General features: G+C 51.6%; 1 protein-coding gene across 1 annotated transcript; it reads right to left on the bottom strand.

The window, feature by feature from the left end:
* Positions 1-515: 515 nt before the first annotated feature.
* On the bottom strand, positions 516-2,510 carry FEM1A (fem-1 homolog A; the record flags this gene model as incomplete). Its single annotated transcript, XM_079702219.1, has 1 exon — positions 516-2,510. The coding sequence occupies one exon, from the start codon at positions 2,508-2,510 to the stop codon at positions 516-518; it is 1,995 nt and encodes a 664-aa protein (XP_079558345.1).
* Positions 2,511-13,007: the final 10,497 nt, after the last annotated feature.

Below are 13,007 nucleotides of genomic sequence, written 5' to 3'. Positions count from 1 at the left end.
CAGCAAGGCGGAGGGAGCTGGTGCAAACGTGCTGTAGGGGACGAGTCTCCCACTCCACCCCGCCCGGGGACCCCCAGTCCTAACACTGCACTGGGCGGCTGGGTCTATCCGGCCACGTAAGGGGCAGAGGCCTGACCCGACTCTCCGTTTCTTCTTGTGTTTCTAGCAGGGGAGGATGGCGATGGCTTCAATCCCTCTGCCTCCGGGTCAGAAGGAGACCCTCAGACCCTCAGAAACCCAGGCAGACAGGACTAAGGTGCGGGAGGTTGAGCGTCTTCTCCCTGTTGAGGATGGGCGCGCGCGCGGGCTCCTCGAGAAAGTCCTTTCTCCTAGCGCGTGATCCTGAAGGCTTCTAGCACCGACAGCTCGCTGACTCCTTTCCCCTCTCCCTGTGGAGGGGAGGGGGCCGTGGAGGCGGGAAAGCCCTTCCCCCATTCCAGCCACTGGAAGCGCTCCCCGGCGGGTGCGGGGACAGGTGCGGGCCCCACCCCTCCCGGGTTCTCCTCTGGGCCCTGTCAGTGCAGCTCGATGAAAGCCTCCAGCTCCTCGGGGATGAAGCCCTTGTAGGGGATCTTGTTCTTGTCCAGGGCACGGGCCGCAAGGCACTGCAGGGTCACGTAGTTGAAAGGCTGAATGGTGCTCTTGGCTAGCAGTTTCTCGTCCAGCAGCTCGTAGGCCGTCTTCTTGAAGGCGTTCGTGGCGTCCATGTGGGCCCCCGCCTCGATCAGGGCGTTCATGATCCCCGGGCAGTTGTTCTGCGCCGCGATGTGCAGCGGGGTGTTGTTGTCAAAGTCCCGGCTGTCTGGGTCGGCCCCGCAGTCGAGCAGCACCTTGACCACCTGGAGGGAGGGGAACCTGCCCACCGGGTAGCGGCCCACGTTTGTGGTCTCCGCGTCCACGGCCATGTGCAGAGGGGTGAAGCCGTTCTTGCCGCGGGGGGCGCACTTGAGCAGCCGGTAGACCTTCTGGTGCTTCAGGTGTTCCTGGTCAGGCGTGCACTCCACTTTCTCCAGCAGGTAGAGCAGGTGGAGGATGATGGCCAGGGCCTTGGTGAACTGGGCCGAGTCCCCGGGCTCCTTGGGCAGCTGCAGGGCCCGCTCCACTTCCCGGACTCCTTTGCACAGCACCCCCATGAGGTCTGCAAAGCCGACTGGTGTGCCCAGGCTGCCCTTGGCCGAGCGGTCCTGGAGCACGTAGGAGAAAAGTTCGGCAAAGGAGAGGAAGCTGCTGGCGGTCATGGGGCTCAAAGGCTCGAGGTTGTTCTGCTGCATGTCTAGGGCGTACTTCCACAAGCGGATGCAGCGCTCGAAGTTGCCTGAGTCGGCGTACACCGCGCCCCGGTACCGAATATAGTAGGAAGTGTCTGGGTGGGAGGGACCCAGGATGCGCTCTCGGATCAACAGGGCCTGCATGCGCATCTCATCCGGGTCGGTGATGAGCGCCTCCAACTCCTCAGTGGTGTTCACCTCCCTGGAATAGTCATAGGCGAGAACCAGCTGCGGGGGCTCGGGTTTGGGCAGATACGCGCCCCCCTGGTGACGAAGCTCCATGGCCCTTCTCCAGTGTTTCAGGGCCCCGAGCAGATCTCGCTTCTTATCCACGTAGGTGGCTCCCAGCAACTCCAAGGCTTCCACGGCGGCTTCCCGGCTGGTGGGGCAGCAGCTCTCGTATGACTCCCCACTCAGGGATTCCTCTGGGGCGGAGCTGCCGCAGCGGGTGCCCTGGGGCTGCGCGCACGCCACGCCGGCGGAGGGGTCTTCTCGGGCCAGCCCTGGCCTCGCTTCCTCCCCAGCGGGCTGCTCCTGGATGAGGTACTCCACGATGTTGGTGTGGCCCGTCACGCTGGCCGCCAGCAGCGGGGTCATGCCGTAGCCGTCCCGTTCCATGCGGGCGTTGCACCCGAGCAGCAGCTGCAGGATCTCCAGGCTGCCGGACTCGGCGCAGTCGTGCAGGGCCGTGTTGCCTTTGGCGCTGCGCCGGTTCACCTGGGCGCCCTGCTCCAGCAGGTAGCGGGCGATCTCGCGGTGACCCTTGTAACAGGAGATCATGAGGCACGTGTGCCCGTGCCGGTTGGCCACCTCCAGGTCGGCCTGGTGCTCGCCCACCAAGTAGCGCACCACCTCCAGGTGCCCGTCGAAGCAGGCGGCGCGCAGGGGCGTCGAGTTGGTGCGTGTGGTGCGGTTCACCGAGGCCCCGCGGCGCAGCAGGCTCCGCACCACGTCCAGGTGGCCGGCGGCCGAGGCGGCCCACAGCGGCGGAGCACCCTCGATAGTCTCGCCATCAAAGTGCACCGAGCCGCCCGCCTCCACGCTCGCGCCGCACCGGTCCACCAGGTACTCGACCACGTCCAAGTGGCCGTAACGGGCGGCGATGAGCAGCGGCGTCCCCCCGCTGGCCACCTCGCCCGTTAGCTCTTCCAGCTCCTCCCGGCTCCGGCCGCTGAGCAGCTTCTGAAGCAGCTGCAGCTTGCCGTCGCGGGCGGCGTTGTACACGGCGGTGTGGAGGTCCATGGTCCGGGCCTCCGCCAGGCCATGGGCCGGCCGCCGGGGTACTGGGGGACGGGGGGACGGCGGACTAGCGCCCGGAGGAACACTGGGCAACCTTCACCGTCTCCCCCGCCGCCATCTTAGGGGCTTCTGGGGCGGAACAAAATGGCTGCCGCGACCTGGTTCCGTTGGAGACTGGAAGGATGCAGGGAAATGTAGTTCTCTAAGCCGGCACACTCCATGAAACAGAAAAGGAACGGTAAGGTATTAAAGCTACAACTCCCAGAAGGCCGAGGGCCAGCGGCGGCGAAGTGATATCACGATGCGGCGGCGAAGTGATATCACGATGCATGGCGGGAACGGCAGTTCCAATCACATCCAATTGTGGCGGAAACTCGTCCCTCGAGGACTACCACTCCCGTCATGCAATGCTATCGCGATGGCTTGTGGGACCTGGGAAAGTTTGGCTACGTACTTCCTGTGGCTGTCACCGTACCGGAACCGACAGGAAACGCAGACGCAGGGCAAAGGAGTACGTTCCGCAAAAGGCAGGGAGAGCAACTCGGAGTCAACCAGGAGCGAGAGCAAAGGCGAAGCCAGGCTAGTGGTCCGATTTGGGCTTCGCGAGGCCGAGCCGCTCACCGGCAGGGGGCGCTCGGGAGAGGCAGGAAAGTGGGGCGGGGTGGGGACGTTAGGAGAGCAGGGAGTACAGGTGGCCCCAAGGTTCAGTGTCCGGCGCTCGTTCACTTCTCATTTATTCGTTCATTCATTCACACACTCATATGTTTATTTGCTTACTCAGAAAAGGGGAATAGAAATAGACAAACAGGAAAGGGGCCAAAGAGCTGCTTACAAATTCCCACTTGTCAGAAAATTTAGTTTTCCTTCCTTCAACCCTCAACATCCTCAATACAAAATCTAAATTAATTTGCCTCAGCCCTTGGTCATTTGGCTGGGGAACTTCTCCAATATCATTGTGAGTAAACCTCTGGGGTTGGGGGCTTTGAGAATCTCAGTTACTTGCTTAAGGGCACAGGGCAAGTAAATGGCCTGGTCGGGATTTGAACCCAGGCAGAAGTGGTTACGTAATTTGCAGGGCCCAGTGCAATAGGAAAATGTAGAGCCCCTTGTCCAAAAGTGATGAAGAACTTCCCAACAAGGACAGCAGGGCATTAAACCAAGCGTGGGGCCCTTCTGAGCATGGGGTCCTGGGTGACTGCGCACGTCGACACCACCGTGAAGCCTGAACCCCACCTCCAAAGTCAGACCCTTACCCCCAACACTGTCTTGCCTCCAATTTGCTGCTGCCTGCTCCAGGGTTATTGAGGATTACTGGAAAGATGAAGGAGGTTGCTGTGTCCAGGAATGTTCGAGAAATGCATGGTGTTCTCTACCTCCCGACTTTTGTGTGTGCTGTTCCCTCTGCTTGGAATGCTGTTCCATACCTTCTTCACTTGGCTACGTCTTGGGCCTTCTTCAGGTCTCAGCTGAGACTTCAGGTCTTCTTGGATGATTCCTTGACCTGGAGCTTACTGGGTGCCCATCCTGGCACCATTGACGTTCTGCTTCCTTAATCTTAGAGAAATACTCTGTTTTAGTCAGTTCAGGGTGTTGTAACAAATACCACAGGCTGGGTGGCTATATTAGTCAGGATTCTCCAGAGAAACAGAACCCAATAAGAGATAGGTAGACAGATAGATATGTTACTGAACTCAGGTTCAGCTGCTCGCCGTTCAAAAGCTAATACTCTAGTAGCAAATGTCAGTAGAAAGGAAAGATGCTTTATTCAGAAAAGCCAGCAATTTGGGGAGAAGGTGGAGTCATGTCTGGAGACCAAGTCCAGAGATTCTGCTCAGCCATGACAATTTTTAGAGGGAAAAAGGGGGAAATCTCAGTTAATCATTATGGTAGGAGGTCAGATTCTTTGTCCTTTTCCCATTGTGTGCAGACTGCTGACTTCTCCTGATCTTATTTTGGATGCTGTCTTGCACGCGTGGTCCACCTGCAAATTTGCAATGGAGCAGCTGAGGTTAGAGAGTCAGTCATTCTTTTTTTGTTGTTTTTTTAAGATAGATTTTATTCATTTTTAAAATTTTGTTTATTTTTGGCTGCGTTGGGTCTTTGTTGCTGCACATGGGCTTTCTCTAGTTGCAGCAAGCGGGGGGCTACTCTTCGTTGCGGTGCGCGGGCTTCTCATTGCGGTGGCTTCTCTTGTTGTGGATCATGGGCTCTAGGCGCGCGGGCTTCAGTAGTTGTGGCATGTGGGCTCAGTAGTTGTGGCTCGTGGGCTCTAGAGCGCAGGCTCAGTAGCTGTGGTGCACGGGCTTAGTTGCTCCGCGGCATGTGGGATCTTCTCGGACCAGGGCTGAAACCCGTGTCCCCAGCATTGGCAGGCGGCCTCTTAACCACTGCGCCACCAGGGAAGCCCTAGTCAGTCATTCTTTAATCCTTCATTCTTACGCCTTTTAATCTAGGAAAGGAATCAACAGGTCAGGCAAGGCATTGTGTACATTTAGTAAAGCAAAAATCAGGAGTTAGAGTAAATGTTACCTAGTGATCTCATTTTTATGATTGTTTAAGGGGAACAGAAATAGACAAACAGGAAAGGGGCCAAAGAGCTGCTTACAAATTCCCACTTGTCAGACATCATTCCATTTCTGTGGGATTAAGGGCAAAGGTTCATCTTCCATAACTTCTTCATGCTGACATAGGACGCTGTGTTTTCAGAGTGGAAGATGTCGACATGGGTCTGTAGCATCTCTTTGCTGACAATTTTAGTCTCCTGCTTACATATAGGGGCAGAGCAAGGTATAATTACTCTAATGCCCACACAGGTATAGATTATTATGAGCAATAATGTTAATCCCATTCTTTCATCGGACACTGAGTCTGTGACTCTAGTGTCCTAATTGTTAACTGCTTGAGCCCGCTCTTTTGTGACTCAGGGAGGCCTGGGAGACTTCAGCTTTTCCACAGACAAGAGGCAGGGGACATAAAGGGGCCTTTGTATTTGGGGAGGGCCCTGCAGTGTTCTGCTCAGTTCCATATCTATCTATCTATATGTATATATGTATATATATATATATATATATATATATATATATATATATATTAGGAATTAACTCACGTGATTATGGAGTCTGAGAAGTTCTATGATCTGCCATCTGAAATCTGGAGAACAAGCAAACCTGGTGGTGTAATTCAGTCCAAGTCTGAGGGCCTGAGAACCAGGAGCTCTGATGTCTGAGGGCAGGAAATATGGATGTCCCAGCTCAAGAAAAAAGAGAATTCACCCTTCCACCTTCTTGTTTTATTCAGGCCTTCAGTGGATTGGATGACGCCCACACTGGTGGGGCTGATCTTCTTTTTCTTAGTCTACTGAATCAAATGCTAACCTCTTCCAGAAACACCCTCATAGACACACCCAGAAATAATGTTTTACCTGCTACCTGGGCATCTCTTAGCCCAGTCAAGTTGACACATAAAATTAACCATCACAGTGGCTTAAACAACAAACGTTTATTTCTTACAGTTCTGGAGGCTGGAAGTTCAAGATCAGGGTGGCAGCATGATCAGGTTCTGATGAGGACTCTCTTCCTGGTTTGTAGACAGCTGTCTTCTCAACTGTGTTCTCACGTGGAGGAGAGAGAAGGAAAGAGAGAGAGAGAGCTGGGCTCCCTTCATCCCTTTATAAGGGCATCAATCGCATGCTGAGGGCAGAACCCTCATGACCTCATTTAAATCTGCTCATCTCCCAAAGACCCCAACTCCAGATACCATCCCGTTGAGGCTTAGTGCTTCAACATATTGGGGTTTTCTTGGTGGGGAGGTGAAGCATTCCATCCATAACATACTTCAAAATGACTTCCTGAGATTCAGGGCTTGTTAATGGAATTCCTGAATTGTTGAACATAAAAGAGGGAGAATTGAGGGAGCTCCAAGGAGCACGGGGGGAGGACAGACCCCCTCCCACAGGCTTGGTGGGGCAAGTTTCTTTTGGAAGCAGGGGAGCATGCCTGAATGCGGGGACCAGAGGCAAAGGCAACTGGGAATGCCCCTTGATTCATACATGGTGCTTTGAGGATTTGAACCCAGGCTGTCTGTGCCCATAGCCACAGCACTGTAGGTCCTGATGAACTTATATCCTTTACATCATTGAGTGCACTTCGTTTTGACTATTTCTGATTGCATAAATGTTATGTACTCTCATCAAGAAATGCAGACAAGCAAACGAGAAAGAAAAATCATGAAAACCCTTCCTAGCGTCCTCCAGCCAGAGACAAAACCGTCAATGATCTACAAGCACTTCTTTTGTTTTGCATCTTTCTGGTCACAAATCTGAATTTCTTCCACTCTTACCTGCCACAGACTGTTGAAAAGAACACCTTCGATTAATAACAGCTCTTTCAGGGGCAAAAAACAAATGAACAAACAAAACCCCACACCATGCTAAACATACGCATGGCTTTTAGTTAAATATAGTTCAGTTTTTTTCTGGTTCCTGAAACACAAAATCATGGAAAAGTGCTCATTTTGGGGATCAAGGAAATACAGGTGTTATACTACCTGCTTTTTGACAGTATAGCTTGAATATTTCCCATGGTACTCCCATGGTACTCAACAGGTACCATGTTTTAGGTAGACAGTCTCCTGTTAGTAGACATTTATTGCGTGCCCAGTAGGTGCCAGGTACTGCTCTGGATACTAGAGCTATGATCGTGAACAAGAAAGACAAAATTCCCAACTGTGGCAGAGCTGACATTCTAATCACATTTTTTCCCTGATAGTATTTTTCATGGCTGTATAGTATTCCACGGTGTGGACTTGTGCCACGATTTATATAGATAACCCCCAGCTATTAAAACCTCCACTCTAGTGCACATGCTGGTAGCTAAATTTTTGTGTTTTCTTTATTTTTCTAGATTGGGGTAAAAGATACATAACATAAAATTAAGTGTACGATTCCATGGCATAAGTACATTCACATTGTTGGGCAACCATCCCCACCATCATCTCCAGAACTTTCTCATCTTTCCAGACTGAAACTCTGTCCCCATGAAACACTGACTCTCCATCCCCCTCCCCCAGCCCCTGTCCCCACCATCTACTTCCTGTCTCTATGGATGTGACTCCTCTAGGGACCTCCTGTGAGTGGGATCAGACTGTATATGACCTTCTGTGTCTGGCTTCTTTCACTGAGCATCACGTCCTCAAGGTTCATCCATACTGTAGTTTTTATCCTTTTTAAGCCGCTATAGTTGTGGATTTTCTGACACACAATGGGAATGTGTCCTAACCGGCCCCATCTTAGGAGGGAGAGCTGGGGAGAAGGCGGCCAGAATTGGAATGAGGTTGGGGATAATTGATAGGGCAAGATAGCAGAGGAGGGGGGGCTTCCCTGGTGGCGCAGTGGTTGAGAGTCCGCCTGCCGATGCAGGGGATGCGGGTTCGTGCCCCGGTCCGGGAGGATCCCACATGCTGCGGAGCGGCTGGGCCCGTGAGCCATGGCCGCTGAGCCTGCGCGTCCGGAGCCTGTGCTCCGCAACGGGAGAGGCCACAACAGTGAGAGGCCCGCGTACCGCAAAAAAAAAAAAAAAAAAAAAAGATAGCAGAGGAATTTGAGAGGGGCATCCAGAAAGTGGGAGGAGCTCCCCTTGCACTCATCTACCTTCCAGAGAAAAGACTGAGAACAGGATGTGGGGATGGAAATGGGGAGATTTGGGGACCCCCACGTCATGGAGTGTCCCCAGCTGTGCTCCGCTGCAGGCAGAGTAAAGACACACGCTCACAGCAAGTTCTAATTTCACTGGTCCAGGCTCCCAACTTCGTATCAGGACCTCAGTCCTGTTCAGAATTCTCCCCTCCAGGCTGTGCTGAAGCCAGCGTGCCCTGGCTTACAAGGGCCAAATTTTCTAGATTTTTGACAACCAGAAATTAAGCCCAGCCAGTACTGAACATTAAATTATAGAGATTTAACACTTAACAGATCATAAAAAACCGAAGGTGGTACGCAAATACTCATCACGTCCTAATTATTCTCGCAAATACTCATCATGTCCTAATTATTCACTAAATATTACTGTTATCTATGCTTTCGAGGTAACATGCCTATGAAGGTACATGGCGGAAATACCATATGATGGTGTGGACCTGCCCATCTCCTCGCAATTTCCCACTCTGTGACGCCATCAGGTAGCTCGAAACCATCCTTGATGGGGTATCTGCATCCTCAGGAACCCTCCCCCGCAAGGCCCCCCGACCTTGCTCTATTTTCTTCCCACAGCACGTATCAGTTTGCAACCTAACTTCCTATATCACTGACGTGTTTACGACCTTTATTCTCAGTGTGCTTGCTTACCATGTCAGCTCGGACAAGGCAGGGATTTTGGTCTGTCACGTTCACTGCTGTGTCCCAGTTTCTAGCAGCGCCCGGCACACTGTAGGCACTCAGTAAATATGGGGGATGTGAATAAAGGGGTCACTCCAGGAAGCTAATTTTAACCACAGCTCCACCCCGCCTAACGTTCCGTGGCCCGGGCACCATCCACCTTCTCCTCCTTCATTCTGATTTGTTTCTGACGCCCCGCAGGCTTCCAGGGAGGCAGCCACAAGGAGACACGGTGGGGGCCGCTACTTGGGCCGTGACTGCGGTCCACCCAGGCGGCGGCCCCCTCCCCAGCCCCTCTGCATCTGGGGAGCCTGTTCTCCCAATGCCTGTCCCCACGCCAGGCCCGGGAGGCTGCAAACGTCCGGCCCCCATGCCCCGGGAACATCCCGGGCCGCCCACCAGGTGCGCATCGCGGGGCGCCAGCAGCTGCAGCATTTCCCCTCCAGCGCAGCAGCCTAAACGCAGCAGCCTAAACGCGGCAGCCGATGCGGGGCCACGGCCCAGCCACCTGCGCGCTCCGGGCGCACCAAGAACCAAGGAGGCCACGGGGACCTCTAGGGCCGTGCCCAACCCCAGCTGGGGGGCTTTTCATCGTAGGGCGCTTTAAAATCTTTTTAATGAGAAAATATTTTAAACATTCAGGAAAATAGGGAAAATAATATGACAGAACCCCCAAGATAGCAGTGCCAAAGAGTAGGCGTCCTCATTCATCCCATAAATATTTCATAAGGTTACCAGTGTGTCTGGCACTGTTTTAGGAGCTGGGGTAGAACTGGGAGAAAAATAGAGCAAACCCCCTTAACTCTGGAATCTGGTTCAAAGTGGGGTGGAGGGGAAGGCTGGTAAGAAATTAAATCAGTGTATTCATTTGCTAGGCCTGTGTTACAGGCTGAATTTTTGTGCCCCCCCCCAAATTTATTTGTATAATCCTAGCCCCCAGAGGTGATGATATCAGGAGGTGGGGTCTCTGGGAGGTGGTGAGGTCATGAGGGTGGAGCCCTTCCTGATGGGATTAGTGCCCTTATAAAGGGACCCCAGAGAGCTCCCTTGCCCCTTTGCCCAACGAGGACACAGCAAGAAGACGGCTGCCTATGAACCAGGAAGGGAGCCCTCACTGGACTGTGCCGGCACCCTGATTTTGGACTTTGCAGCCTGCAGGACTGTGAAAAATAGATTTCTGTTGTTCGTAAGCCCTTGGGTCTCTGGTATTTTGTTATAGCAGCCCAAACTGACTAAGACTTACTGGGTGGTTTAAGCAGCAGGTATTTATTGTATCACATTATGGAGGCTGGAAGTCCAAGGTCAAGGTGTTGGAGGGTTGGTTTCTCCTGAGGCCTCTCTCCTCCCTGTTCCTCTTCCTCCTCCTTCCTTGCTAGTTTAATAGGTGTTTGTGGCACTTTTGAAACATGGCCCCCACGTTCACTGACCCTTCTCTCATCGAGAGCCATGGTCTGTGTCTGCTCCACTTGAATGTAGGTGAGTGCGTGCCTGCTTTGATCTCTACGGTAAGGCGGAAGTGACGCTGGGATTTCTGAGGCTAGGACAGAAAAGGTCACCAGCTCCCCCTGGTTCTCTTGAGGTGCCCCATCTGGGAAGTCAGCCACTATGAAAGAAGTCAACTACCCAAAGACCATCATGCTGTAGGCATGTGTAGACCCTCTGGCCCACTGTCCCAGCTGAGCTCCACCTTCCGGCCTTCCCCTCCATGGTGTCCCCTAGGTGACTGAGGCCATCTAAGACCTTCCAGACCAGCCATCCACCTGACCCCACCCACAGGCCACAGAAGCTGAGTCTGCCCAGAGTCCTGACCTGAGACATACAAAAATCCGTGAGATATACAAAAATGATTGTTCTAAGCCTGTACGTTTTGGAATAGATTGATGCAGCAGCAGTAACTAGAACAGCGTTAAATGTAGCTTGTGGCTTTAATTTGCGTGTGTATAATTACTGAGCAAATCATACAGTTCCCCTGAGAGTTTGTTTACTGTCTGCTCCCTCTCTGGGGCACTGCCTGTTCATTGGGGAATATGCCATAGTTGAGTTTCTAAGAAATAGCCTGGATATGTCTCCCCTCCCCGAAGGGACAGATAGATTGATTTTGTTTAGCACAGCCTGAGGTATTGGTATATGTCTTCATTTCATTCATTCAGCCATGCTGATTTATATTCTAAGCACTTACTACGTTCTGCGCCATGTGCTGGAAGCTGGGATGCAGCAGTGAGCAAGACACACAGCGTTCTCAGGAGCCAGGAATCTGGTGGAGGGAGAGAACTTAAGTCAGGGTATGTAGTCAGGGATGCGGGAGCCCAGGGGACCCATAAATTGTTCCTGGCTGGGGAGGGAAGGAGGAAGTTGAGAGAGGCTTCATTCATGGACAGGGGTTTTTCAAGTAGAGTGTTTGAATGAAGCAGTGTTCCAGATCACTCTAGTTGTCCATTTTGGCTTAACAAACTACCCCAAGCTTAGTGACTGCTGGGGATGGAATTGGGTCCTCCCCAAATTCTTACGTTGAAGCCCTAACCCTGCAATGTGACCGTATTTGCAGATACAGGAACCACACAGCCTTGGAAGTCACACAGTGTCACTTCCTCCCCATTCTCTTTGCTGGACGGAAGTCGCTAAGTCTTGCCCACTCTAAGGGGAGAGAAGCAGACACCACCCTCTCAACGGAAGGGAATTAGTTGTGGGAGGGATGTCAATACATTTGTAGGTATGTTTTGTGGGTTTGGTTTTTTTTTTTTTTTTGGTTGTGCCGGGTCTTAGTTGCGGCAGGCAGGCTCCTTAATTGCGGCTCGCTGGCTCTTTAGTTGTGGCATGTGAACTCTTAGTTGCGGCATGCATGTGGGATCTAGTTCCCTGACCAGGGATTGAACCCAGGCCCCCTGCATAGGGGAGTGTTAACCACTGCGCCACCAAGGAAGTCCCTGTTGATATGTTTTAAAGTCACAGACACACACAGACACACACACACACACACACACACACACACACACGGTTGCAAAGATAAGACCGCAGGGTAGGCGCTGTGCATTCAGTGCCTCATTGAATCACCCCACATCCACAAGACAGCAATTCAGGTAATTTCTCCGCCAAAGATGAGGGGACACTCCCTTCTCCTTAAAAGCCCTCAAATTAATCACACAATTGGTTCTTTTTGTAACACAATGAATGAGAGATTCAGAGCTAAACACATCTGTCCAAAGGACATTTCAACAAAGTCCTCTTAATTTTTCCCTCAAGACAAGACATTGCTGAGTAATAAACAGATGTCATCCACACTACTTTCCTAGCTGTCTATGGTGAAGTGTCTTTTTTTTTTAATTGCACAAGTCTTAACTGTAAAGACCGCCCCCCGGCATATTAAAGTGTATTACGTGCATTTAGTATATTCACAGTATTCTGCAACTGTCATCTTTATCTAGTTTCAAAATATTTTCATCAGCCTCGAAGACAACCCCATCCCCATTAGCAGTCACTCCGCGCCCTCCTTCCCCAGCCCCTGACAACCACAAATCCACTCTCTGTCTCTGTGGAGTTGCCTGTTTTGGACGTTTCATGTAAATGGAATCACACACTACATGGCCTTTTGTGTCTGGCTTCTCTCATTGAGCATCATGTTTTCAAAGTTCATCACATTGTAGCGAATGTCAGGGCTTCTCTCCTTTTCATGGCTGAGTAATATTCTGTCGTATAGATGGACCGCATTGTGTTTATCCAGTCATCCATCGATGGACACTTGGGTTGTTTCCACTTTTTATCTGTTGTGACTAGTGCTGCAATAAATATTTGTGTATAAGAATTTGAGTCCCTGGTTTCAGTTCTTTGGGTATAGAGGTAGGAGTGAAATTGTGGGCTCATATGGTAATTCTATGTTTAACTTTTGGAAACATCACCATACTGTTTTCCTGTGTCTGTGATTTTTTTTTAAACAGCTTTACTAAGGTAAAATTCACATACAAGAAACTAGACATATTTAAAGCACACAATCCTGTCATCCACAAATAAAGGCAGTTTTGCTTCTTCCTTCCAAAGAAAATACTGTTCACCGTAGGTTTTCATAGGTATCCTTTATTGGGTTGAGAAAATTCCCCTCTATTACTAGTTTCCTGAGACTTAAAAAAAATCAAGAATAG

The sequence above is a fragment of the Hyperoodon ampullatus genome (genome assembly GCF_949752795.1).
Source record: "Hyperoodon ampullatus genome assembly, chromosome: 4".
In the NCBI taxonomy this organism is placed as follows: domain Eukaryota; kingdom Metazoa; phylum Chordata; class Mammalia; order Artiodactyla; family Ziphiidae; genus Hyperoodon; species Hyperoodon ampullatus.
This window is presented reverse-complemented; position numbering and strand designations above follow the sequence as displayed.